The sequence below is a fragment of the Oncorhynchus masou genome, chromosome 28 (assembly GCF_036934945.1).
Source record: "Oncorhynchus masou masou isolate Uvic2021 chromosome 28, UVic_Omas_1.1, whole genome shotgun sequence".
Taxonomy (NCBI): Eukaryota; Metazoa; Chordata; class Actinopteri; order Salmoniformes; family Salmonidae; genus Oncorhynchus; species Oncorhynchus masou.
In genome coordinates, this window is record NC_088239.1 from 72,292,241 (window position 1) to 72,320,193 (window position 27,953).

Below are 27,953 nucleotides of genomic sequence, written 5' to 3' on the forward strand. Positions count from 1 at the left end.
TGTTGGAGAGTTATTACTATTCTATATCACTAACATTACTGTACTGTTTTTCGGGGTTTATCTGGGATGGAGTTGTTCCTAGAAGCTGAGCTGAGGTCAATTTAGCATTTCCCCAGTGTAGTTAAAGGTGAGGATTTGTGAAGGAAAGGCTGGTCCTGGTTCAGTGTGCCTCGGCGTCATGCGTGACTGCATGACTACCTGGAGGAAGGGGAGGAGAATGGCATGGGAGGTGTGTGTGTGACAGTGAAGACCACTTAATTCCACCGGAGGTCATTCACAGAAAGTGATTTACTGTAGCGCCTGCGCGGCAAATCGTAACAGAGAGAATGAGCAGACGAGTGGGCGACCTCAGCCCGAAGCAGGTGGACATTTTAGCCGAGGTAATTAAACTTTCCACTATAACATTTTATGTTCTTTGTAGCCATTTCTAGCCTCTGTTTATTCAAGTTACTGTCTAAAATGTTTTTGTCATATAGCCTATTCAGTGTATTCCTTAATTCCCCCACCCACCCCCACAAAAATTGTTTATTTAGTTCGTTGTGTCAGTATTGTGTTGTCTGGTGCTGCTAGTTTCGGGAGCGGCTCGAGGACGTTCTCCCAGACCTTCCCGCGCAGCATGATCACTACCTGCTCCGCTGGCTCCGAGGTAAAATCAAAAGGACTTATTTGTTCCCATAGCAACATGAGATAGTCCTACCCTGCATTTCTGCAGGTTATGTTTATATGTATTTGTTTTACCCGCAACATGAATTTCATATATTACAATATGATGGTAGGATGGTCATGTGTAAATCTCCTTTTTCTGAGATCAAATTAAAATAGGGTAGGACTATCTAAAGTGCTTTTCAACATCTCTATTCCTACTTAAGCAGGCCTATGTTCCTCGTGAATAGAAAGAGGATGAAACATTTGTGCTGATGCAGTAGTCTATGTCTGAGTAAAAGTAGACCAAAAGGCTTCATTATCTCACTGATGTAGTGGACAATGGCTTAGCCAACAGCACATGTTCTCAGTTTCTCTGACCCCTAGAGAGTGAACCCTACAGTGAAACTTGTTGTCCAAGAATATGAGAACAGGTTATGTTGTGACAACCACATAGGACAAATGTAGAGTAATAACTTTCCACTCTCTGACCCCATAGGGAGCTAAATCACACAGGTAGCCTAGGCATTTTGACAAGGTGTTGTGTTTTGACTAACCGTCAATCCACAAACCTGTATTCAAATGATATTTGACTCCTATTCATGGTGGTGACATTTTTTGTAAATTGACAGTATTTTGTACATATGTTACCTGTTGCAGAGAGACAATAGTTTTCCTATCAGATTGGGTGTAAGGTGTTGAGGTATTGTTAACCCACACTCAGCAATGGAACTGTTACAATCGCCCAAAAAATGTAACGTAATTTCCGGACTATAAACCGCTACTTTATTCCCACACTTTGAACCTCGCGGTTTATACAATGACGCGGCTAATTTATGGATTTTTCCCGTTTTCACAAGATTCATGCCGCCAAAAAACAGCACCGTCACATAATGTGAAGTAAATCGAGCGCGCTCAAACTTCCTTTTCTGATTACGGTAGTAATTTTGTCACCCTCATCATGGCAAAGACACAGAGAAATGCATATGATGCAGCTTTCAAGTTGAAGGCGATCGATCTGGCTTTTGGAAAAGGAAATAGAGCTGCTGCATGGGAGCTTGGCCTTAATGAGTCGATGATAAGATGTTGGAAACAGCAGCGTGAGGAACTGACTCAGTGCAGAAAGACTACAAAACTTTCAGAGGGAAGAAAAGCAGATGGCCCAAAGTATTTGCAGCCACTTGACATCAGTGTAAATCGTGCATTTAAGGTGGCGCTCCTTGTTCAGTGGGAGGCTTGGATGACAAGTGGGGAGAAATCCTTCACTAAAACGGGCCGCAGGCGAAGAGCATCTTATGGTCAAGTCTGTCAGTGGGTCCTGACAGCGTGGAGCATTGTCAAAAAAAACACTATCATCAACGGGTTTCGAAAGGCTGGACTGCTGCGTGTTGAAGGGGCAGCATGAGCTCAGCGGGGTATTTTCCTCCGGATGAAAGTGACGAGAGCGACAATGAAAACAATCCAACATTGGATGAAGCAAATCTGAGGCTATTCAACTCCGACACCGAAGGAGATGACTTCAGTGGTTTCAGTGCACAGGAGGAGGAAGATAGTGACCAATGACTTTCTTGGTAGGCTACTGTTTTAATTTGTGTTACAAGCCGTGTTTCGTTAAAGCTATTTATTTTTGTTACAAGCCGTGTTTCTTTAAAGCCTATTTATTTTTGTTACAAGCCGTGTTTCGTTTAAAGGCTGTGTACAGTTCATTTGTTTCAATGTACCGGTAGGCACGTGCGGCTTATTTATGTACAAAATACATATTTTTTTAAATAATTCAGTGGGTGCGGTTTATATTCAGGTGCGCTTAATAGTCCAGCAATTACGGTACATATTGCCACTTTAACAAATACTTAGTAGGCAAGTTTTGGAGCAAGTCTTTAATTAAGGAAGGGAGATTTGTTTAACAATATATATATTTTTCATTTTAAAATGTTCACAAGCATCCCCCACAAAAAAAAAAACATTAAGATAATGCCCCTTCTACACTCCCCAGTGTCTCCAGCATCAGCTGATATCCTACAAAAAGTGTTCATTATTTGAAGTAATGTTGTTGTAAGATTGCAAACAGACTTGGCAGTTTTACTGTTATGGAGTCCAACTTTAAAGAGATTACTTTGTATACCTTTTAGCAAGTAGTTCTGAAAGTAGTGTTCACTTTTACACTACGTCTCATACGTGCAGATATGTGCACCACATCATTGTTCTCTCTCTCTCTCACTCTGCTGTGTGTACATGATGTGCATCTTGCTTGCTGTCACTCATATGGCGAGGGGTTGAAGCTCATTGGTTGAACTCAAATTGCTAGGGGGCTGGCCCACGTAGTGGAAAATGTAGGGAAAATGGCACAACACAGCTTCCAGAAAGACAGACGCTTTCAAACTATGGATTTTGTAGATAATTGAGGCAAGACCGTAATTCTGCCCATATATTATGTACAGTGGGGCAAAAAAGTATTTAGTCAGCCACCAATTGTGCAAGTTCTCCCACTTAAAATAAGTATTTGGTCAATAACAAAAGTTTATCTCAATACTTTGTTATATACCCTTTGTTGGCAATGACAGAGGTCAAACGTTTTCTGTAAGTCTTCACAAGGTTTTCACACACTGTTGCTGGTATTTTGGCCCATTCCTCCATGCAGATCTCCTCTAGAGCAGTGCTGTTTTGGGGCTGTTGCTGGGCAACACGGACTTTCAACTCCCTCCAAAGATTCTCTTTGGGGTTGAGATCTGGAGACTGGCTAGGCCACTCCAGGACCTTGAAATGCTTCTTACGAAGCCACTCCTTCGATGCCCGGGCGGTGTGTTTGGGATCATTGTCATGCTGAAAGACCCAGCCACATTTCATCTTCAATGACCTTGCTGATGGAAGGAGGTTTTCACTCAAAATCTCACGATAAATGGCCCGATTCATTCTTTCCTTTACACGGATCAGTCGTCCTGGTCCCTTTGCAGAAAAACAGCCCAAAGCATGATGTTTCCACCCCCATGCTTCACAGTAGGTACGGTGTTCTTTGGATGCAACTCAGCATTCTTTGTCCTCCAAACACGACGAGTTTAGGTTTATGTCCCCCTGTGTGGTTCTGGGATTTTTGCGCACCGTTCTTGTGATCATTTTGACCCCACGGGGTGAGATCTTCCGTGGAGCCCCAGATCGAGGGAGATTACCAGTGGTCTTGTATGTCTTCCATTTCCTAATAATTGCTCCCACAGTTGATTTCTTCAAACCAAGCTGCTTACCTATTGCAGATTCAGTCTTCCCAGCCTGGTGCAGGTCTACAATTTTGTTTCTGGTGTCCTTTCACAGCTCTTTGGTCTTGGCCATAGTGGAGTTTGGAGTGTGACTGTTTGAGGTTGTGGACAGGTGTCTTTTATACTGATAACAAGTTCAAACAGGTGCCATTAATACAGGTAATGAGTGGAGGACAGAAGAGCCTCTTAAAGAAGAAGTTATAGGTCTGTAAGAGCCAGAAATCTTGCTTGTTTGTAGGCGACCAAATACTTATTTTCCACCATAATTTGCAAATAAATTCATTAAAAATCCTACAATGTGATTTTCTGGGGGAAAAAATCTAATTTTGTCTGTCATAGTTGAAGTGTACCTATGATGAAAATTACAGGCCTTTTTCATCTTTTTAAGTGAGAGAACTTGCACAATTGGTGGCTGACTAAATACTTTTTTGCCCCACTGTATTTATGAACTTCACATCCAGTCCAAAGTGGGAGATTTAGTAGTAGTCAAAGTTCTGAAGCATGTCTTCAAGGAAGTAATTTATTTTTCAACATTATCATGCCCCTTCTACCCCCATACACACACATACACAAAATTACAGGCTACATGAGAGTACATAATACAGATCCCTTCAAACAGCCCCCCCCCAGCCGGTATTAGACTCAATGCTGTAAAAAAGAGCGAAACAGTGCCCTCTATATCAAATACTAGCAAATGCATTTGTGAACATAAATATAAAGAAACACACACACAGAGAAAATGAAAGGGGAGGTGAGGTGAAGAGAGAGAGAACCACCTTTGTGATTCAAGATGCACCACTACATAATCAGAAACATGGATTGTTCCAAAACTTGTGTATAAGTAGCTGAAGACTCAAGTAAGATTTGGGGACTGCATCCATGTCTGTGTATCTAGAGACGGTTCTCTAGCGTTTCTGGCTGCCAGTGTGGCTTCTGCTCTGGTGACATCTGACATTCGGTCACTTTGTTTCTGATAAGGTTTTGGAAGTAAACATCAGCTTATGGGGCACCTCGCTGGCCTGACCAATAGGGATGAACTGTGTGCCCTCTCCTCCTCCTGCCCTATGCCCACAAGAGCATATTTACTCAGCCAGTAGACCGGGTTTGGACAAACAAAGTAGGCTAAATATAAGATGACTTCCCTAACCCGATCTTTATAAAAGCTGGTGTACATTTACATAATTTAGCAGAGTGACTTACAGGAGCAATTATGGTTAAGTATCTTGCTCAAAGGCACATCAAAAGATTTTTCACCTAGTCGGCTCAGGAATTCAAACTAGCGACCTTTCAGTTACTGGCCCAACGCTCTTAACCACGAGGCTACCTATATTCCAGAACAGTGTTTACCAACCGGTCGATCGCGATCGACTTGTCGATTTCCAAGGCATTTCAAGTCGATCGGCAAACATTTCAGTAAAAACCCAACGATAAAGCCTTGTTCCTATTTTTTGTATTAGTCTCAGGCAGCCTACGGCTGGCAAAACGTTTAAAGCCATGACTAGAGAGAGACTGTCAACACATCCACCAAAGAACTGATGATTTTATGAGTGAGTTCATGTTTAAGTTCTTACTCAGCACTATGAACACTTTACATTCAACACTTTTATAAGCCATAAAATGCACGTTCTTCCTATTTCCACTCGGCGCTTCAACAAGCAGTGCAGCAGTAATGAATGAGTAGGAAAGTGCATCTATAGGCTTGTGTTGTTGTTATTATTAGTCGCTTGGGTCTTTTTTAATATCAAGGAATATTTTACTTTCTCTGTTCATAGGAGTAACAACATGAATTTGTACATAAGGCAGAAATAATGCGGTGCGACTCGAGTTTCGCCATCAGCTGGAAGACAGTGTCCCTTTTTGGTCAGTGTCAGTGGAGGAAAAGGAGAGCGGAGGGATGTTGAGAGACGGACCTTCAGTCTGCTGTCTCTGCTGAGACTGACCCATCAGATGCAGCCACCATCAGCCCAGTAAAATAAAAAGTAAATCATTTAAATGTATGTTCACTCAGCTGTGCCTCACAAGTAATACAACAATGAATCTATTACCGGTGTGATCATATAGCCTACCTCAAATTTTGAAATATAATTTAAAAAAATATACCGAACAACAATGCATTGGCAGGTAAATTCAAGCAAAGCTCGTATGCGGTGATAATGTATTGAGCCTATAGCTTACTGCACAAACCTCATTGCTACAGTACTGTTTTTAATTGGTTAATGTTGCATAGGCTTACATAATAAAAATCAGAGCGGTAGATCTCGGCATGCATTTTGATTAAGAAAGTGATCTTGACTCAGAAAAGGTTGGCGACCACTGTTCTAGAAAATCATGTTTTAAGCAGCAAACAGTGAACATACTTCTGTCTATGACTGTATTTCATTGTCCAGCTTCTGTGCCACATTGTGAATGTGTGTGATTATTTTATTTTCTGTGGTTGGACAAAGGCTCTGATCATTTCAATACACTCAATTTCCTATTAGTCTCTTAGGGAAGTGTATTGACCTGTTGATGGAGGTAGGGGAACAGGTCCAGTATCTTTAGCCCATAGACAACCAGGCAGGCAACTGGACACCTATCCTGTAATAGTCATTAGACAACACAGGGACCAGATTACTGCAACTTGGATGATGGTAGTGTACACACAGGTGTGTGAGAACAATGTCATTAGACACACATAGCCGTGTTGTAGTAGCTACTAGGTGCCATGCATTGGGGTTTGTAAGTCGCTCTGGATAAGAGCGTCAGCTAAATGACTTAAATGTAAATGTTTGGGCTTTTATAACGTAGAAGATTAAAACTCATTCTGCAAATAATGTATCAGCATTCACTACAGGCAAGGTATGCCATTACATATTAGCTATTAAATCATGTGTGTGTGCACATTTGTGTCCACATGAGTTGACTCTTCCACGTAGTGGGCATTACTTCAAGGCAGATGGAGTAGATCAATATTTGCGTTATCCCTCATCCTGTGTTTTAGCCTTACAAAAGAACATTTATCCAGCTATTCAACTGTGTCAGATTCGCTGTCTCACTGTCATTGGATGGTGTTACTATGTACCCTGTACACTATTTGCACTTAATTATATGAATAGCATCGGCCAACCTAAATTCAAGGCCATGATAGTTCTATGGTCCATACGGTATGCTTAAGGAATATTTGCATAACCAAATTTCCATAGGTGAGTTTTTTTCACTCAAGCATAATAATAATTTATTATGTCTCCCTTTCGCGAAATATGTCTTGCATTTCAATCTCAACAGCACAACATGAACATCACCTGGTATAGTGGCACAGCGGATCTAAGGCACTGTATCTCAGGGCTAGAGGTGTCACAACAGACACCCTGGTTCGAATCTATGCTGTATAACAACCGGCCGTGATTGGGAGTCCCATAGGGCGGTGCACAACTGGCCCAGCATCATCCGGGATTGGCTGGTGTAGGCCATCATTGTAAATAACAATTTGTTCTAAACTGACTTAAATAAAGGTTAAAAAAAGGTTCCCACCAAAATTACATCAACATCACACAAAAAATAGATGACAATGCTTTGTAATGTTTCTCTAACAAGAAATTAGTATTAGTAAGAAGGTATTGTATTCGCCTATATTGCTCAATTTCATTTCATTTTTGTGAGTCTTAACCAACATATCAGATGGGACAAAATGTTCAGCTGCCACTTTAAGGGCGGGAGGTGACCCTGGTAACGTGGCCACTCGAGCCCTTTCTCTTGACCGAGGTAAAGATAGTTTCAGGTTGGATATTCAACAGATATTCATGCTTTCAAGCCTCAATAGCTTTCAAACCACTTGAGCCACAGACTCCAAATTAGTGTCATGATATTAGAAAAATTGTGCACAACATTGCACAGGTCTGATTTTCACGATATGGACATTAATTTGCTTTGCAAAGCTAATAAACATGTGGAAATGTGAGCAGCATTTTGTATTCCTAGTTCAATTAGTTAAGGAGAACTTTTTTTACAAACAAATTTCAGTAGCTCCTTGCTCATGTGACCTACTGACTTCAAACAAGGTTCAGAATGAACACTCAGTTTTTTCAGCTATACATCACGTGTTCATACTTAACTTTGGACTTTTTGTTCACAAATGCAAATGTAATGCACTGTAGAGCCCTGCAAATTGACCACCCGCCTACGTGTCTGGTCAAAAAGACGTTCTTACCCGCCAATACATACATCGACCTGCATTTGGCAGGTGTTAATGTTATGCCTGGTTATAAGAGTACATTCTTGGATGGCCAATATGATTGTCTATGCTACATCTTGTTTTGTCTTATTCTGTATCATGACAAGAGTGTTGTTTTTCTTCTTTTCCAGCCCGAAGCTTCAATGTTCAGAAAGCAGAGGCGATGCTTAGAAAGGTGAGACCCTGTTTCAAGTGTTTGTTGATCTAACAAGGTCCTCCTGTACTCTCTGATATCTAAACACTGGCTACTTTCCTCAGGTTGACTTGTAATTATTGACTGGACATAATAATGTCTACATATCCAATTTACCATGTGCATGTTAATATACACTGTGTATCCATGATGCATTACCCTGTAATTAAAGAGTAACATGTGTTGTATTGATAAGAGAGACTAGAATGTAATAATAAAGATGGTGACATAACAAGGTGACTGTCTGGTGTCAGTAAGTTTCTTCTTCTACATCAGCGGATTATAATATGGAATCCTGCGAGCTGCATCTTCAAGCTACTTATTACACACAAACCCACACACACACAGGAGATAATAAAGTATCAGTATAAGCCTCCCGATCCCTTCCTAGAGTGCACTGCTTCCAAAATGCTCCATTATATGTGTGTTCCCTTTTGTTCAAAGTTCAAAGCCTTGAGGTTGTGTTTATCCAGAACTCCACATTATCCCACATTAAAAACACACACTTGAGTCTTTTCAAAGCCAACTTTTATTCAACATAACTGTCACTGCTAAAAGACTGTCCTGAACAAGAGTTTCTATCTCCTCTGTAGCATCTGGAGTTCAGGAAACACATGAAAGCAGACAGCATCATCGCTGACTGGAGGCCTCCTGAGGTGCCTGCCTGCCTGCCTGCCTGCCTGCCTGCCTGCCTGTCTGTCTGTCTGTCTGTCTGTCTGCCTGTCTGTCTGCCTGCCTGCCTGCCTGCCTGCCTGTCTGCCTGCCTGCCTGCCTGCCTGTCTGCCTGCCTGTGTGTGTGCCTGCCTTTCTGTTTGTCTGCCTGTCTGCCTGCCTGTGTGTGTGCCTGCCTTTCTGTTTGTCTGCCTGTCTGCCTGCCTGTGTGTGTGTGCCTGCCTGCCTGCCTGCCTGCCTGCCTTTGTGTTTGTCTGTCTGGTGAAAAGGTACAGCTCCGCCTGTGACAGAGTACAGCTACACCATTAGGACTAGCAGGGTTATTACACAGTGTAATAACACCTCACAGATGTTGATACAAACTACCATCTTACACAACGCACATTATGATCATTTGTGTGGCTTTCCTCCCTTCTAGCATGGTCAGATAGAGATTGGTATGGTCACAGAATTAAATAGAACAACTATAATATATCTGGGTTGTAAAATCCTCTTGATTCTCAAGCTGTATGAGTTCTACTAATTCTTATTGAGCTGTATGAGTTCTACTAATTCTTATCGAGCTGTATGAGTTCTACTAATTCTTATCGAGCTGTATGAGTTCTACTAATTCTTATCGAGCTGTATGAGTTCTACTAATTCTTATCAAGCTGTATGTTGGTCCCATGTTTCATGAGCTGAAATAAAAGTTCCCAGACATTTTCTTATATGCACAAAAAGCTTATTTCTCTAAAATGTTGTGCACACTTTTGTTTACATTCCTGTTAATGAACATTTCTCATTTGCCAAGACAATTCATCCATCTAACAGGTGTGGCATATCAAGAAGCTAATTAAACAGCATGATTATTACACAGGTCCAGCTTGTGCTGGGGACAACAAAAAGCCACTCTAAAATGTGCAGTTTTGTCACACAACACAATGCCGCAGATGTCTCATGTTTTGAGGGAGCGTGCAATTGGCATGCTGACTGCAGGAATCTCCACCAGAGCTGTTGCCAGATAATTGAATGTTCATTCCTCAACCATAAACCTTCTATAACGTTGTTTTAGAGAATTTGGCAGTACATCCAACTGGCCTCACAACCACAGATCACGTGTATGGCGTTGTGTGGGCGAGCTGTTTGCTGATGTCAGCGTTGTGAACCGAGTGCCCCATGGTGGCGGTGGGGTTATGGTATGGGCAGGCATAAGCTACGGCCAGCGAACACATTTGCTTTCATCGCTGACAATTTGAATGCACAGAAATACCGTGATGAGATCCTGAGGCCCATTGTCGTGCCATTCATCCGCCGCCATCACCTCATGTTTCAGCATGATGATGCATGGCCCCATGGCACAAGGATCTGTAATCTGTAAATTCCTAGTTCTTCCATGGCCTGCATACTCACCAGACATGTCACCCATTGAGCACGTTTGGGATGCTCTGGATTGACGTGTACGACAGAGTGGGCCAGTTCCCGCCGATATCCAGCAACTTCGCACAGCCATTGAAGAGGAGTGGGACAACATTCCACAAGCCACAATCAACAGCCTGATCAGCTCTATGCGAAGGAGATGTTGTCCTGCATGAGGCAAATGGTGGTCACACCAGATACTAACAGGTTTTCTAATCCACAACCCTACCTTTTTTCTGTGTATCTGTGACTAACAGATGCTTATCTGTATTACTAGTTATGTGAAATCCACAGATTAGGGCCAAATTTATTTATTTCCTTTGACTGATTTCCTTATATGAACTGTTAGTAAAATATTTGAAATTCTTGCATGTTGCGTTTACATTTTGGTTCAGTATAATTAGTCCTGTCTAAATAAAATAATTCAAAATATTTCACCAGGAAGCATGACTTAGCCACAAAAGAGAATTTGCTTCTTTTAAGAAAACTGCTGTGGATTGTTTCAAATCACAAGTGTGTTTGGGAAGCCGCAATTTGGGTTGTGTGCTTGGCAATAGGTCTAGCTGATTGAATTCTGGCTGTCAGTGAAAACGATCTAAAAAATGTGATAAGATAATGTGTTGTGAGTATAATTTAAAATGTTGCATGAAGAAAAGGGGAAGGGGGATGTGGTGAAGATGTGGTGCGTCTCCAGAATGCATATTTAGGAAAGTGCCCATTTGGCAATGTCTTATTTCTGTCTTAACTCTCAACATACGCAACACATTTGTTCTTCGCCTCACAAAGTCAACAAAGTCTGTTTTTTGTATCCGTTGCCACTGAATTCCTCAGTATTTAAAAAACACTCCCGGCCTCGATAATCACCAAGCCTGGGTGTGAATTAGTAAAATATCATGATCTGATGATCCCATATATCCAGTGAAAACATCCTAAAACACAGCTTTCTGTTCCAAACTCATTGGTGCAGGAAACTTTGAGGGCCCGGAATAGGCTAGTTGATACATTGTTGCAAATTTGTTAGGACAGCTTCGGGCCAGACCCTGTGATAATTTGATACAATGCTGAATTTCACTAGCAATAGCTCAAGTTAAGACATATAGAATGGGAGGCAGACAGGTGAAGAGAGCTGAATATGATTCAAAGGATATTTTCTTCTGATTTTAGTTGTCTGGTTAAGGTCTATTTATTTTACTTAGTTGATGAAGGACGTTATAGGACTACTGCTGCATTGATCTATAGGCTATCCCTGAGTTCCATGCTCATTTCTTTAGCCGCCAATGGATCACAATGTATCAATATGTCCATATGGCAGAGGCTAGTGCTCTCGCCATAGATTCATTTTACTTAAGAGTGTTATGATTAACCACGTGACAATGATTTTCAGAAACTAAAATGTTATTATTGAAATGAAACTGTTCCATGAAAATGTGCATGCAGTTGAAGTCGGATGTTTACATACACTTAGATTGGAGTCATTAAAACTTGTTTTTCAACCACTCCACAAATTTCTTGTTAACAAACTATAGTCTTTGCAAGTCGGTTAGAACATCTACTTTGTGCATGACACAAGTCATTTTTCCAACAATTGTTTACAGACAGATTATTTCACGTATAATTCACTGTATCACAATTCCAGTGGGCCAGAAGTTTACATACACTAAGTTGACTGTGCCTTTAAACAGCTTGGAAAATTCCAGAAAATTATGTAATGGCTTTAGAAGCTTCTGATAGGCTAATTGACATCATTTGAGTTATTTGGAGGTGTACCTGTGGATGTATTTCAAGGCCTACCTTCAAACTCAGTGCCTCTTTGCTTGACATCATGGTAAATCAAAAGAAATCAGCCAAGCCCTCAGGAAAAAAATGTGTAGACCTCCACAAGTCTGGTTCATCCTTGGGAGCAATTTCCAAATACCTGAAGGTACCACGTTCATCTGTACAAACAATAGTACGCAAGTATAAACACCATGGGACCACGCAGCCATCATACCGCTCAGGAAGGAGATGCGTTCTGTCTCCTAGAGATGAACATGTGCAAAGTGCAAATCAATCCCAGAACAACAGCAAAGGAACAACAGCAAAGGACCTTGTGAAGATGCTGGAGGAAACCGGTACAAAAGTATCAATATCCACAGTAAAACGAGTCCTATAACGACATAACCTGAAAGGCTGCTCAGCAAGGAAGAAGCCACTGTTCTAAAACCGCCATAAAAAAAGCCAGACTACGGTTTGCAACTGCACATGGGGATAAATATCGTGTTTTTTTTTTAGAAATGTCCTCTGGTCTGATGAAACAAAATGGCCATAATGACCATTGTTATGTTTGGAAGAAAAAGGGGGAGGCTTGCAAGCTGCAGCATCATGTTGTGGTGGTGCTTTGCTGCAGGATGGACTGGTGCACTTCACAAAATAGATGGCATCATGAGGCAGGAAAATTATGTAGATATATTAAAGCAACATCTCAAGACACCAGTCAGGAAGTTAAAGCTTGGTCTCAAATGGGTATTCCAAATGGACAATGACCCCAAGCATACTTCCAAAGTTGTGGCAAAATGGCTTAAGGACAACAAAGTCAAGGTATTGGAGTGGCTATCACAAAGCACTGACCTCAATCCTATAGAACATTTGTGGGCAGAAATGAAAAGGCGTGTGCGAGCAAGGAGGCCTACAAACCTGACTCAGTTACACCAGTTCTGTCAGGTGGAATGGGTCAAAATTCACCCGACTTATTGTGGGAAGCTTGTGGAAGGCTACCCGAAACGTTTGACCCAAGTTAAACTATTTAAAGGCAATGCTACCAAATACTAATTGAGTGTATGTTTTCTTCTGACCCACTGGGAATGTGATGAAAGAAATAAAAGCTGAAATAAATAATTTTCTCTACAATTATTCTGACATTTCACATTCTTAAAATGTGAAACTGACCTAAGACAGGGAATTTTTACCAAGATTAAATGTCAGGAATTGTGAACAACGGAGTTTAAATGTATTTGACTAAGGTGTATATAAACTTCAACTCTATGTACATATTCATAACTGGCACGCAGATCGGTAGAAAAGGTAGGATAAATTGTAAGCTTCCCCAAACTTAAAAAAAGGGGCCTATGGTAATCAAAGGCCTGTCGAACTGATTCGTTCTAGCGCCTGGGTCTGACTGTATGATGTGGTTCCCCAGGTGATCGAACGGTATGTGTCCGGGGGGATGTGTGGGTACGACCTCGAGGGAAGTCCCATCTGGTACGATGTCATTGGGCCCCTGGACCCCAAAGGTCTGCTGCTGTCCTGCACCAAACAGGACTTCATGAGGACCAAGATCAGAGACACAGAGATGCTCCGCAGAGAGTGTCAGAAACAGACAGAGAAGGTACACTTTGAACTACCATGCTTTTATATGTATGACAATATTAACACAAACAGTGCCTTCAGAAAGCATTCAGACTCCTGGACTTTTTCCACATTAATTTGTTTTACAGCCTGAATATAAAATGAATTACATTTAGATTTTTTTGTCATGGGCCTACACACAATAACCCACAATGTTTTCTCATTTTGAAAAATTAATTACAAATGAAAAGATCAAATGTCTTGAGTCAAAAAGTATTCCACCCCTTATTTATGGCAAGCCTATATACAATCAGGAGTAAAAATTTGCTTAACAAGTCACATTTTTATTTTACCTTTATTTAACCAGGCAAGTCAGTTAAGAACAAATTCTTATTTTCAATGACGGCCTGGGAACAGCGGGTTAACTGCCTGTTCAGGGGCAGAACGACAGATTTGTATCTTGTCAGCTCGGGGGTTTGAACTTGCAACCTTCCGGTTACTAGTCCAACGCTCTAACCACTAGGCTACCCTGCCGCATGGACTCACTTTGTGTGCAGTAATAGTGTTGTAACATGATTTCTGAATGACTACCTCATCTCTACACCCCACACATACAGTTTATCTATAAGGTCCTTCAGACAAACAGTGAATTTGAAATACCAATTCAACCACAAAGACCAGGTAGGTTTTCCAGTGCCTCGCAAAGAAGGGCACCTATTTGTAGTTGGGTACAAATAAAAGTAGACATTGAATATCCCATTGAGCATGGTGAAGTTATTAATTGCACTTTGGATGGTGTATCAATACACCCAATCACTACAAAGAAACAGGTGTCCTTCCTTGCTCAGTTGCCTGAGAGGAAAGAAACTGCTCAGGGATTTTGGCCATTGAGATCAGTGGTGACTTTAAAACAGTTGAATGGCTATGATAGGAGAAAACTGAAGATGGATCAACAACATTGTAGTTACTCGACAAATCTAACCTAATTGACAGATTGAAAAGAAAGAAGCATGTACAGGATAAAAAGATTCCAAAACATGCGTCCTGTTTGCAACTAAGCAAGTACTGCAAAAAATGTGGCAAAGCAATGAACGTTTGGTCCTGAATACAAAGCATTATATTTGGGACAAATTGAACACAATACATCACTGAGTACCACTCTTCATATTTTCAAGCATGGTGGTGGCTGCATCATGTTATGGATATGCTTGTCATCGGCAAGGACAAGGGAGTATTTAGGTTAAAAAAAACTGAATAGAGCTAAGCACAGGCAGAATCCTAGAGAAAAACCTGGTTCAGTCTGCTTTCCAACAGACACTGGGAGACAAATTCACCTTTCACCAGGACAATAACCTAAAATACAATGGGGACACCTGCTCGTCGAACATCTCATTACAAAATCATGGGCATTAATACGGAGTTGGTCCCCCCTTTGCGGCAATAACAGCCTCCATTCTTCTGGGAAGGCTTTCTACTAGATGTTGGAACGTTGCTGAGGGGACTTGCTTCCATTCAGCCAAAAGAGCGTTAGTGAGGTTGGGCACTGATGTTGGGCGATGAGACCTGGCTCGCAGTCGGCGTTCCAATTCATCCCAAAGGTGTTTGATGGGATTGAGGTCAGGGCACTTTGTAGGCTAGTCAAGTTCTTCCACACAGATCTCGACAAACCATTTCTGTATGGACCTCGCTTTGTGCACGGGGGCATTGTCATGCTGAAACAGGAAAGGGCCTTACCCAAACTGTTGCCACAAAGTTGGAAGCACAGAATCATCTAAAATGTAATTGTATCCTGTAGGGTTAAGATTTCCATTCACTTCAACTAACGGGCTGCTAGCTTTACACCACTCCAGCCGACACTTGGCATTGCGCATGGTGATCTTAGGCTTGTGTGTGGCTGCTTTCCCATGGAAACCCATTTCAGCTCCTAACGAACAGTTCTTGTGCTGACACTGCTTCCAGAGGCAGTTTGGAACTCGGTAGTGAGTGTTGTAACTGAGGACAGATGATTTTTATGCACCTAGCGCTTCAGCACTTGGCAGTCCAGTTCTGTGAGCTTGTGTGGCCTATCACTTCGCGGCTGAGTCGTTGTTGCTCCTAGACGTTTCCACTTCACAATAACAGCACTTACAGTTGACCATGGCAGCTCTAGCAGGGCAGAAATTTGACAAACTGACTTGTTGGAAAGGTGGCATCCTATGATGATGCCACATTGATTAGGCCATTCGACTGCAAATGTTTGTCTATGGAGATAGCATGGCTGTGTGCTCGGTTTTACACACCTGTAAGCAACAGATGTGGCTGAAATTGCCAAATTTCCTAATTTGAATCAATGTCCACATACTTTTGACCTTGTAGTGTATGTAGATGAGATTCTTTCAATACGTTTTCAAACATTTCTAAAAACATGTTTTCACTTTGTCATTATGATGTATTGTGTGTAGATGAGGGAGAAAATATATATTTAATCGATTTTGAATGTATCACACAAAATGTGGAATATGTTTTACAGTATGACAGGCCTTTATTCTAATCTCAGAGTGCCAGAAGCAGACAGAGAAGCTTTGACTGAGTATGATTTATTACATATATATTCAATAAGATAAGGCTTTATTTATTAGAGTGCCAGAGACAGTACAGACAGACATTCATTAAAGAGATTTTTGCAACACCAAGAGTTGTGGGTTTGATTACCGCTAGGGCCACCCGTGCATAAAATGTATGCACCCATGACTGTAAGACACTTTGGATAAAAGTGTCTGCTAAATGGTGTATAATATTGTTATTGTTATTATTATTATTATTATTATTATTATATAGAAGAACGAGAGGTTTAACTTAAAACGCTCTTAAAATATCCCCCACGCCTTTTTCACTCTCTCTCTCTCGCTCTCTCTCCCCTCCCCATCCCTCCCCACCTCCTCTCCTTCTCCCTCTCTCAGTTGGGCATTAATGTGGAGACGATAACCATGATCTATGACTGTGAGGGACTGGGCCTGAAGCATCTGTGGAAGCCTGCTTTAGAGGCCTATGGAGAGGTGAGCCCACTGAATTAAATAGATTAGAACATAATATATACACATAATGGTTCTAAATAGTACCAGATATGGGTTCTTTGGCTTGTAACCATAGCAGCACCCTTTTTGGTGCTATATACAACCATTTTTTTAAGGTGTAATAAAGAACCATGCCCATCATGTTCTAAATGGAACCTGTATGGTGTTATAAAGAACCCTTTCCCAATGTTATATAAAGAATCATTAAAAAAGGTTCTCTATTGCACCAAAAATGGATTATGCTATGGTTACAACCCTTTTGGGGTTATATAGAACCCTGTTTTATGGTTCTTTATGGAAACGTTATGTAGTAGGGTTCTAAACTCAGCAAAAAAAAAAACATCCTCTCACTGTCAACTGCATTTATTTAAAGGAAACTTAACACGTGTGAATAATTGTATGAACATAACAAGATTCAACAACTGAGACATAAACTGAACAAGTCCCACAGACATGTGACTAACAGAAATTGAATAATGTGTCCCTGAACAAAGGGGGGTCAAAATCAAAAGTAACAGTCAGTATCTGGTGTGGCCACCAGCTGCACTAAGTACTGCAGTGCATCTCCTCCTCATGGACTGCACCAGATTTGCCAGCTCTTTCACCAAGGCACCTGCAAGTTCCCAGACATTTCTGGGGGGGAAATTGTCCTAGCCCTCACCCTCCGAACCAACAGGTCCCAGACATGCTCAATGGGATTGAGATCCGGGCTCTCTGCTGGCCATGGCAGAACACTGACATTCCTGTCTTGCAGGAAATCACACACAGAACAAGCAATATGGCTGGAGGCATTGTCATGCTGGAGGGTCATGTCAGGATGAGCCTGCAGGAAGGATACCACATGAGGGAGGAGGATGTCTTCCCTGTAACACACAGCATTGAGATTGCCTGCAATGACAGCAAGCTCAATCCGATGATGCTGTGACACACCGTCCCAGACCATGACGGACCCTCCACCTCCAAATCGATCCCACTCCAGTGTACAGGCCTCAGTGTAACGCTCAATTCCATCGACGATAAAAGCGAATCTGACCATCACCCCTGGTGAGACAGTGAAGTGCCCCTTTTGACAGTCCTGTCTGGTCCAGCGACGGTGGGTTTGTGCCCATAGGTGACGTTGTTGCCAGTTTTGTCTGGTGAGAACCTGCCTCACAACAGGTCTACAAGCCCTCAATCCAGCTTCTCTCAGCCTATTGAGGACAGTCTGAGCACTGATGGAGGGATTGTGTGTTCCTGGTGTAAATTGGGCAGTTGTTGTTGCCATCCTGTACCTGTCCCACAGGTGTGATGTTCGGATGTACAGATCAGCTGTCCGTCCTGTCTCTCTGTAGCGCAGTCTTAGGCGTCTCTCAGTACGGACATTGCCATTTATTTCCCTGGCCACATCTGCAGTCCTCATTCCTCCTTGCAGCATGCCTAAGGCACGTTCACGCAGATGAGCAGGGACCCTGGGCATCTTTCATTTGGTGTTTTTCAGAGTCAGTAGAAAGTCCTCTTTAGTGTCCTAAGTTTTCATAACTGTGACCTAAATTGCCTACCATCTGTAAGCTGTTAAGTGTCTTGACTTCCGTTCCACAGGTGATTGTTCATTAATTGTTTATGGTTCATTGAACACGCATGGGAAACAGTGTTTAAACCCTTTACAATGAAGATGTGGGAAGTTATTTTAATTTTTATGAATTATATTTGAAAGTTAGGGTCCTGAAAAAGGGGCATTTATTTTTTTGCTGAGTTCATAAAAAACCTTTCTCAATCTGAAAGGTTCTTTGTAGATCCTGTAGAAGAACCATACAGGTTTTTATTCTGGTCAGTCATATTATATTATATATATTCTAATGAGCCACCTCGCCTACATTTAATTATCACTAAAAGAGCAAAGAACCCTTTTGTGAACTTTAAAGAACCATTGAAGAACAGAACTCAAAGGGGTATTTGAGTAATTATGGCTCCACATAGAACCATCACCCTTCCTAAAGATCTCTTGGGGAACCCTCATCTTTTAGTGTTTATGCATCTCTATGGGTGAGACCACCATGAATAGACATGTCTGAAAAACAAAGTGTCTGTCTGGCTGGCTGTTGTCTGTCTGTTGCTGGCTGGCTGTCCCTCGCTAATACTGTTGCAGATTCTTACCATGTTTGAGGAGAACTATCCTGAAGGACTCAAGAGGGTGTTTCTCATCAAGAGTGAGTCATCTAGATTCTGCATGTGTGTATGCGTGTGTGTGTGTGTGTGTGTGTGTGCGTGTGTATGAGTGCGTGTGTGTGTGTGTGTGTGTATGAGTGCGTGTGTGTGTGTGTGTGTGTGTGGTGTGTGTGTGTGTGTGTGTGTGTGTGTGTATGAGTGCGTGTGTGTATGAGTGCGTGTGTGTGTGTGTGGTATCTATGTCTTACAATATCTATCAATAAAATGTCACGGAAGGTTGGTGGCACCTTAATTGGGGAGGACGGGCTTGTGGTAATGGCTGGAGCAGAATTATTTTGAGCCGTCCTCCACTCAGCAGCCTCCTGTGTTGTGCGTGCGTCCGGGTGTGCATTTATAGTGCCTCTCTCTCCCTGCAGCTCCTAAGCTATTCCCGATGGCCTACAACCTGGTCAAACACTTCCTGAGTGAAGAGACACGTCACAAGATCATCATTCTGGGATGTGAGTACTGTGTTCCTATATATACTACACACTAGGGAGCAGTTACAGTATATGTGAGGTATTTTTCTTATCAATATTATGGACTATTGGAATATGGTTTCTGTAAATGAGAAAATATCACCTAATATTGCTCTTTGACATGGTATGTGTCTGTCTAATCCAGGGCTCTCCTGTCTAGTCCACGGCTCTCCTACCCTGTTCCTGGAGAGCTACCATCCTGTAGATTTGTACTCCAATCCTAATCTAATTGGTTGATAAGCTGAATCAGGTTAGTTACAACAGGTAGTAACAACAGTTGGAGCAAAAACCTACAGGAGGGTAGCTGTCCAGGAACAGGGTTGGAGAGCCCTGGTCTGTATCGTTTTGAGATGTCACTTCTCGCCATTAGGGGGCAATCTCACATCAGGTGGTGGTGGGCCAAGTGCCAAGTGTACAGCTGTAACAAACATTTCAACCTCCCCTGTCTTTCTCTCCCCCTCTCTTTTCCCCCTCTCTCCGTCTCTAGCTAACTGGCAGGAGGTGTTACTTAAGCACATTGACCCGGAGCAACTCCCGGTGGCGTACGGAGGAACCCTTACTGACCCTGATGGTGACCCTCGCTGTCGAACCATGGTGAGAAAGAGGGAGGGAGGGAGCGAGGTAACTTCCACAAAGCTGTGAACGATCTGAGAGACAAGGCAAGAAGGGACATCTACGCCATCAAAAGGAACATCAAATTCGACATCCAATTAAGATTTGACTAAAAATAATTGAATCAGTTAAAGAACCCATTGCCATTTATGGTTGTGAGGTCTGGGGTCCGCTCACCAACCAAGAATTCACAAAATGGGACAAACACCAAATTGAGACTGCATGCATTATTTTGATAATAAAATATCCTCCTTGTACAACGTAAAACACTAAATAATGCATGCAGAGAAGAACTAGGCTGATACCAGAAAATAGCTTTTCAATTCTACAACCACCTAAAAGGAAGCGATTCCCAAACCTTCCATAACAAAGTCATCACCTACAGAGAGATGAACCTGGAGAAAAGTCCCCTAAGCAAGCTGGTCCTGGGCCTCTGTTCACAAAGAGACCCCACAGAGCTCCAGGAGAGCAACACAATTAGACCCAACTAAATCATGAGAAAACAAAAAGATAATTACTTGGCACATTGGAAAGAATTTATCAAACAACAGATTGAACTAGAATGCTATTTGGCCCTAAACAGAGTGTACACAGTGGCAGAATACCTGTCCACTGTGACTGACCCAGAATTAAGGAAAGCAATGTGTTTTTTGTTGTTGTTTTATTTAACCCTTATTTTACCAGGTAAGTTGACTGAGAACACATTCTCATTTACAGCAACAACCTGGGGAATAGTTACAGGCGAGAGGAGGGGGATGAATGAGCCAATTGGAAGTTGGGGATGATTAGGTGACCTTGATGGTCAGATTGGGAATTTAGCCAGGACACCGGGGTTAACACCCCTACTCTTACGATAAGTGCCATGGGATCTTTAGTGACCACAGACTCTTGCTATAGCCTTGCTATTGAGAGAAACCACCGTAGGCAGACCTGGCTCTCAAGACAGGCTATGTGCACACTGCCCACAAGATGAGGTGGAAACTGAGCTGCACTTCCTAATCTCCTGCCAAATGTATGACCATATTAGAGACACATATTTCCCTCAGATTACACAGACACAAAGAATTCGAAAAACAAATCCAATGTTGATAAACTCCCATATCTATTGGGTGAAATACTTTAGTTTACCATCACAGCAGCAAGATTTGTGACCTGTTGCCACAAGAAAAGGGCAGCCAGTGAAGAACAAACACCATTGTAAATACAACCCATATTAATGTTGATTTATTCTCCCTTTACACATCGAGAGAGAGAGAGAGAGAGAGAGAGAGAGAGAGAGAGAGAGAGAGAGAGAGAGAGAGAGAGATGTGTGTTTGTGCATGTGCATGAATTGATGTGTGTGTTGTGGTGGTAGATAAACTATGGTGGTACGGTGCCCAGGTCGTACTATGTTCAGGACAATATGGTCAAGGTCCAGTACGACAACAGTGTGACCATCAGCCGAGGCTCCGCCTTCACACTGGAGTATGACATCACCACCCCCAGCAGCATCCTCAGGTAACCAACCTTTAACCCTGACAACTGACTTACCTTACTTCCCAAACCTGGCTGTAATCTTTGACCTTAAAGCTGAAATCCGCATAAGATGAAACAGTGTTATTGTTCGCCTTTGTTGTTTTTGTTGCTGAAACAAACAAAAAATCTGCAGTACTTATTGTGTTCTATCTCTCATGCAATGATGCCTGAGGGAAAACAACAGTGTTTGTTGTTTGTAGTAACTTCTTTGTTGTTGTAATATCCCAAACGGACGTGGCAGTTTCACCATTAAGGATTCCAGCTTTAAGTCTGACCAAACACACTAGAGTTAAACCCTGACCCCAAACTGACAGGGGTGTCTTAATATTGATTTCTCCTACCCAGTGGTGATTTCAGATCAGTGCAGATGAAGGAGAGGAAGCCACTTTACACTATTGAGATGCAGCCCTGGTAAAGATGTCACGTGGAGTAACACCTCCCCTCCTCTCTTCTCATCCATCTTCCTTCCTCCTTCCCTCTATCTCCCCACATCCCTCCATTCCTCTCTCCCTCTCCTCCTCCCCCTTCTCCCTCCATCTCCTCCTCCACCCTCTCCTCTCTAGGTGGCAGTTTGCCAGTGATGGGGCAGACATAGGCTTTGGGGTGTTCATGCGGACCCAGGAGGGGGGTGGGGCTCAGAAGGTGGGGGACATGCTGCAGGTGGTGCCTAGTGAACGCTACAACTCACACATGGTCCCAGAGGACCGCTCACTCACCTGCCCCGAGCCTGGAACTTGTGAGTACACACCAATGGAGGCTGCTGAGCGGAGGACGGCTCATAATAATGGCTGGAACAGAGCGAATGGAATGGTATCAAACTATGTGTTTGATGTATTTGATACTATCCTACTCATTCCGCTCCAGCCATTACCACGAGTCCATCCTCCCCAATTAAGGTGCCACCAACCTCCTGTCGTACACACACACACACACATTGGTAGACACACACACAGATACACACACACACACATAGATGAACACATACAAACAAAGATGTTTAGACCCCTTCTTTTTTTCTACATATAAGGTGTGGTATTGTGTGCAGATTGATGAGGATTTTAATTTATTTAATCAATTTTAGTATAAGGCTGTTACGTTACAGCCTTATACTAAAATGTATTAAATAAATTAAAATCCTCATCAATCTGCACACAATACCACATAATGACAAAGCAAAAACAAGTTTTTAGACATTTGTGCTCATTTATAAAAATAAAAAACAGTAATAACTCATTTAAATAAGTATTCAGACCCTTTGTTATTAGACTTGAAATTGAGCTCAGGTGCATCCTGTTTCCATTGATCATCCTTGAGAGTCCACCTGTGATCATCCTTGAGAGTCCACCTGTGATCATCCTTGAGAGTACACCTGTGGTAAAATCCATTGATTGGACATGATTTGTAAAGGCACACACCTGTCTATATAAGGTCCCACAGTTGACAGTTGCATGTCAGCAAAAACCAAGCCATGGGGTGGAAGGAATTGTCCGTTGAGCTCTGAGACAGGATTGTGTCGAGGCACAGATCTGGGGAAGGGTACCAAAAAAGATCATCAGCATTGAAGGTCCCCAAGAACACAGTGGCCTCCATCATTCTGAAATGGAAGAAGTTTAGAGCCACCAAGACCACCATTCCTAGAGCTGTCCGCGTGGCCAAACTGAGCAATCGGGGAAGAATGGCCTTGGTCAGGTAGGTGACCAAGAACCCGATTTTCACTCTGACTCCAGCGTTCCTCTGTGGAGATGGGAGAACCTTCCAGAAGGAATTCATCTCTGCCGCACTCCACCAATCAGGCCTTTATGGTAGAGTGGCCAGACGGAAGCCTCTCCTCAGTAAAAGGCACACAACAGCCCGCTTGGAGTCTGCCAAAAGGCACCTAAAGGACTTTCGGACTATGTGAAACAAGATTCTCTGGTCTGATGAAACCAAGATTGAATTCCAAGTGCCACATCTGGAGGAAACCAGGCACCGCTCATCACCTGGCCAATACCATCCCTATGGTGAAGCATAGTGGGGCTGAATCATGCTGAGGGGATGTTTTTCAGTGACAGGGACTGGGAGACTAGTCAGGATCGAGGCAAAGATGAATGGAGCAAAGTACAGAGAGATCCTTGATGAAGACCTGCTTCAGAGCTCTCAGGACCTCAGACTGGGGCGAAGGTTCACCTTCCAACAGGACAACGACCAAAAGCACACAGCCAAGACGATGCTGGAGTGGCTTCGGGACAAGTCTCTGAATGTCCTTGAGTGGCCCAGCCAAAGGCCGGACTTGAACCCGATCAAACATCTCTGGAGAGACCTGAAAATAGCTGTGCAGCAACGCTCCCCATCCAATCTGACAGAGCTTGAGAGGATCTGCAGAGAAAAATGGGAGAAATTCCCCAAATACAGGTGTGCCAAGCTGGTAGCATCATACCCAAGAAGACTCAATGCTATAATCGCTGCCAAAGGTGCTTCAACAAAGTACTGAGTAAAGGGTCTGAATACTTATGTAAATGTGATAGTTCAGTTATATGAAAAAATGTTTTTTTGCATTGTCATTATGGGGTGTAGATTGATGAGGGGGAAAAACTATTTAATACATTTTAGAATAAGGCTGTAATGCAACAAAATGTGGAAAAAGTGAAGGGGTCTGAATACTTTCCTGAATGTACTGTACACACATGCACAAACAAATAGACACTCACACTAACAGATACAGCTATACAGGTACACACATACAGCCAGACATATATACACATACAGCCAGATATATACACACATACAACCAGACAGATACACATATACAGCCAGACAGATACACACATACAGCCAGATATATACACACATACAACCAGACAGATACACATATACAGCCAGACAGATACACACATACAGCCAGACATATACACACATACAGCCAGATATATACACACATACAACCAGACAGATACACATATACAGCCAGACAGATACACACATACAGCCAGACATATACACACATACAGCCAGATATATACACACATACAACCAGACAGATACACATATACAGCCAGACAGATACACACATACAGCCAGACATATACACACATACAGCCAGACATATACACACATACAGCCAGACATATACACACATACAGCCAGACAGATACACAGTAGTAATTCTGTATTGTGTCCTGTGTGTAGACGTGCTGCGTTTTGACAACACCTACAGCGTGCTGCAGTCGAAGAAGATCAGCTACACTGTCAATGTTCTACTGCCAGACGGACAGACACAGAGCCCTAGGAGTATCAGAGGGGGTGGACGGCTGGAGTAACACACACACACACACACAAAACACACGTACTGACAGACAGACACAGAGCCCTAGGAGTGTCAGAGGGGATGGAAAGCTGGAGTAACACACACACACACACACACACACAACACACACGTACTGACAGACAGACACAGAGCCCTAGGAGTATCAGAGGGGATGGAAAGCTGGAGTAACACACACACACACACACACACAAAACACACGTACTGACAGACAGACACAGAGCCCTAGGAGTGTCAGAGGGGATGGAAAGCTGGAGTAACACACACACACACACACACAACACACACGTACTGACAGACAGACACAGAGCCCTAGGAGTATCAGAGGGGATGGAAAGCTGGAGTAACACACACACACACAACACACACGTACTGACAGACAGACACAGAGCCCTAGGAGTATCAGAGGGGATGGAAAGCTGGAGTAACACACACAACACACACGTACTGACAGACAGACACAGAGCCCCAGGAGTGTCAGAGGAGGTGGACAGCTGGAGTAACACAACACACACGTACTGACAGACAGACACAGAGCCCTAGGAGTATCAGAGGGGATGGAAAGCTGGAGTAACACAACACACACACAACACACACGTACTGACAGACAGACACAGAGCCCCAGGAGTGTCAGAGGGGGTGGACGGCTAGAGTAACACACACACACACAACACACACGTACTGACAGACAGACACAGAGCCCCAGGAGTGTCAGAGGGGATGGAAAGCTGGAGTAACACACACACACACAACACACACGTACTGACAGACAGACACAGAGCCCCAGGAGTGTCAGAGGGGATGGAAAGCTGGAGTAACACACAACACACACGTACTGACAGACAGACACAGAGCCCTAGGAGTGTCAGAAGGGATGGAAAGCTGGAGTAACACACACACACACAGCACACACGTACTGACAGACAGACACAGAGCCCTAGGAGTGTCAAAGGGGGTGGACGGCTGGAGTAACACACACACACACACACAACACACACGTACTGACAGACAGACACAGAGCCCTAGGAGTATCAGAGGGGATGGAAAGCTGGAGTAACACACACAACACACACGTACTGACAGACAGACACAGAGCCCCAGGAGTGTCAGAGGGGGTGGACGGCTAGAGTAACACACACACACACAACACACACGTACTGACAGACAGACACAGAGCCCTAGGAGTGTCAGAAGGGATGGAAAGCTGGAGTAACACACACACACACAGCACACACGTACTGACAGACAGACAGACACAGAGCCCTAGGAGTGTCAGAGGGGGTGGACGGCTGGAGTAACACACACACACACACACAACACACACGTACTGACAGACAGACACAGAGCCCTAGGAGTATCAGAGGGGATGGAAAGCTGGAGTAACACACACAACACACACGTACTGACAGACAGACACAGAGCCCCAGGAGTGTCAGAGGGGGTGGACGGCTAGAGTAACACAACACACACGTACTGACAGACAGACACAGAGCCCTAGGAGTGTCAGAGGGGATGGAAAGCTGGAGTAACACACACAACACACACGTACTGACAGACAGACACAGAGCCCCAGGAGTGTCAGAGGGGGTGGACGGCTAGAGTAACACAACACACACGTACTGACAGACAGACACAGAGCCCTAGGAGTGTCAGAGGGGGTGGACGGCTAGAGTAACACACACACACACACACACACACACACGTACTGACAGACAGACACAGAGCCCCAGGAGTATCAGAGGGGATGGAAAGCTGGAGTAACACACACACACACAACACACACGTACTGACAGACAGACACAGAGCCCCAGGAGTATCAGAGGGGATGGAAAGCTGGAGTAACACACACACACACAACACACACGTACTGACAGACAGACACAGAGCCCTAGGAGTATCAGAGGGGATGGAAAGCTGGAGTAACACACACACACACAACACACACGTACTGACAGACAGACACAGAGCCCCAGGAGTATCAGAGGGGATGGAAAGCTGGAGTAACACACACACACACAACACACACGTACTGACAGACAGACACAGAGCCCCAGGAGTATCAGAGGGGATGGAAAGCTGGAGTAACACACACACACACAACACACACGTACTGACAGACAGACACAGAGCCCCAGGAGTATCAGAGGGGATGGAAAGCTGGAGTAACACACACACACACAACACACACGTACTGACAGACAGACACAGAGCCCCAGGAGTGTCAGAGGGGGTGGAAAGCTGGAGTAACACACACACACACAACACACACGTACTGACAGACAGACACAGAGCCCCAGGAGTGTCAGAGGGGATGGAAAGCTGGAGTAACACACACACATGTACTGACAGACAGACACAGAGCCCCAGGAGAGAGGGGCCAGACATCTGGCATCACACACATGCCCACACACAAACACATGAATATTGAGATCTGGGGGAGTGAAGATAGCAACGTAGAGTATACAGTGCAGTTTAAACACCACTGTTCTCAGTTATGAGCATTAGCTATTATGACAGGACATTTTCCAATGCTTTTCTAGAAAAAAGGATCTGTACAAGCATTTTGTACAAGAGTCATGTTAGGTTTGAGTTAGGACTATACGTCTTTGTTTTATAGTATTGTGTGAATGGAATAGCGACAGTTTTCAGCACAGAAAAGACACTTTGTTATATAGGATACATTAGTTCAATGTAAAAAGACAAACGGTGCATGTGTAAGGAATGAAGGAATGATTATGAAGTGGAGCAATGAATATAGTTTAGTGTTTTCACTAACGATGCCACTCATTAAGAGTTTCATTAATAATTGTATTAATTGACAGCTGATAGATAGGCTACATATATAGGTTGTTTTACTATTATAGCAACCCTAAAGAGATGATTCTTACACAATGTTAAGATGCACTCATTGTCAATAGATCAGTCATTCTAGAAAGGCTATCTCTCATAATCGTAAAATCTTTATTTTCAAAATGCAAGTTGAATCCTGAAAATGTTTAAGATGTTTCATGATCAGAATTATATTATGAAATATTCAAATTTTGTAGAATCATGACATTTGAAATGTTCTTGTACCATGATTATTTTTTTGAAGAATAAATGTTATTTGACTGTTCTATTTTAAA

General features: G+C 43.0%; 1 protein-coding gene across 3 annotated transcripts; it reads left to right on the plus strand.

Annotated features, from left to right (window-relative positions):
• Positions 1–259: 259 nt before the first annotated feature.
• Positions 260–27,953, plus strand: sec14l7 (SEC14-like lipid binding 7). Of its 3 annotated transcripts, XM_064943184.1 has the most exons (13): positions 320–380; positions 547–646; positions 5,663–5,869; positions 8,232–8,275; positions 8,887–8,949; positions 13,536–13,724; positions 16,624–16,719; positions 18,863–18,923; positions 19,299–19,382; positions 19,888–19,994; positions 21,367–21,509; positions 22,091–22,263; positions 24,693–27,953. In XM_064943184.1, the coding sequence occupies exons 4-13, from the start codon at positions 8,264–8,266 to the stop codon at positions 24,821–24,823; spliced, it is 1,059 nt and encodes a 352-aa protein (XP_064799256.1). In that variant the 5' UTR covers positions 320–380; positions 547–646; positions 5,663–5,869; positions 8,232–8,263; the 3' UTR covers positions 24,824–27,953. The 3 variants fall into 3 exon arrangements, with proteins under 3 accessions (XP_064799254.1, XP_064799256.1, XP_064799255.1); XM_064943182.1 differs by lacking the exon at positions 5,663–5,869 and having other exon boundaries at positions 260–380; positions 571–646; XM_064943183.1 differs by lacking the exon at positions 5,663–5,869.

Bases quoted from the DNA above. Each gene is read 5' to 3' on its own strand.
- sec14l7 (XM_064943182.1), top strand. From the start codon at position 327: ATGAGCAGACGAGTGGGCGACCTCAGCCCGAAGCAGGTGGACATTTTA. The intron at 13,725-16,623 runs GTACACTTTGAA...TCCCTCTCTCAG, and splicing joins GTCAGAAACAGACAGAGAAG to TTGGGCATTAATGTGGAGAC. The intron at 18,924-19,298 runs GTGAGTCATCTA...CTCTCCCTGCAG, and splicing joins GAGGGTGTTTCTCATCAAGA to CTCCTAAGCTATTCCCGATG.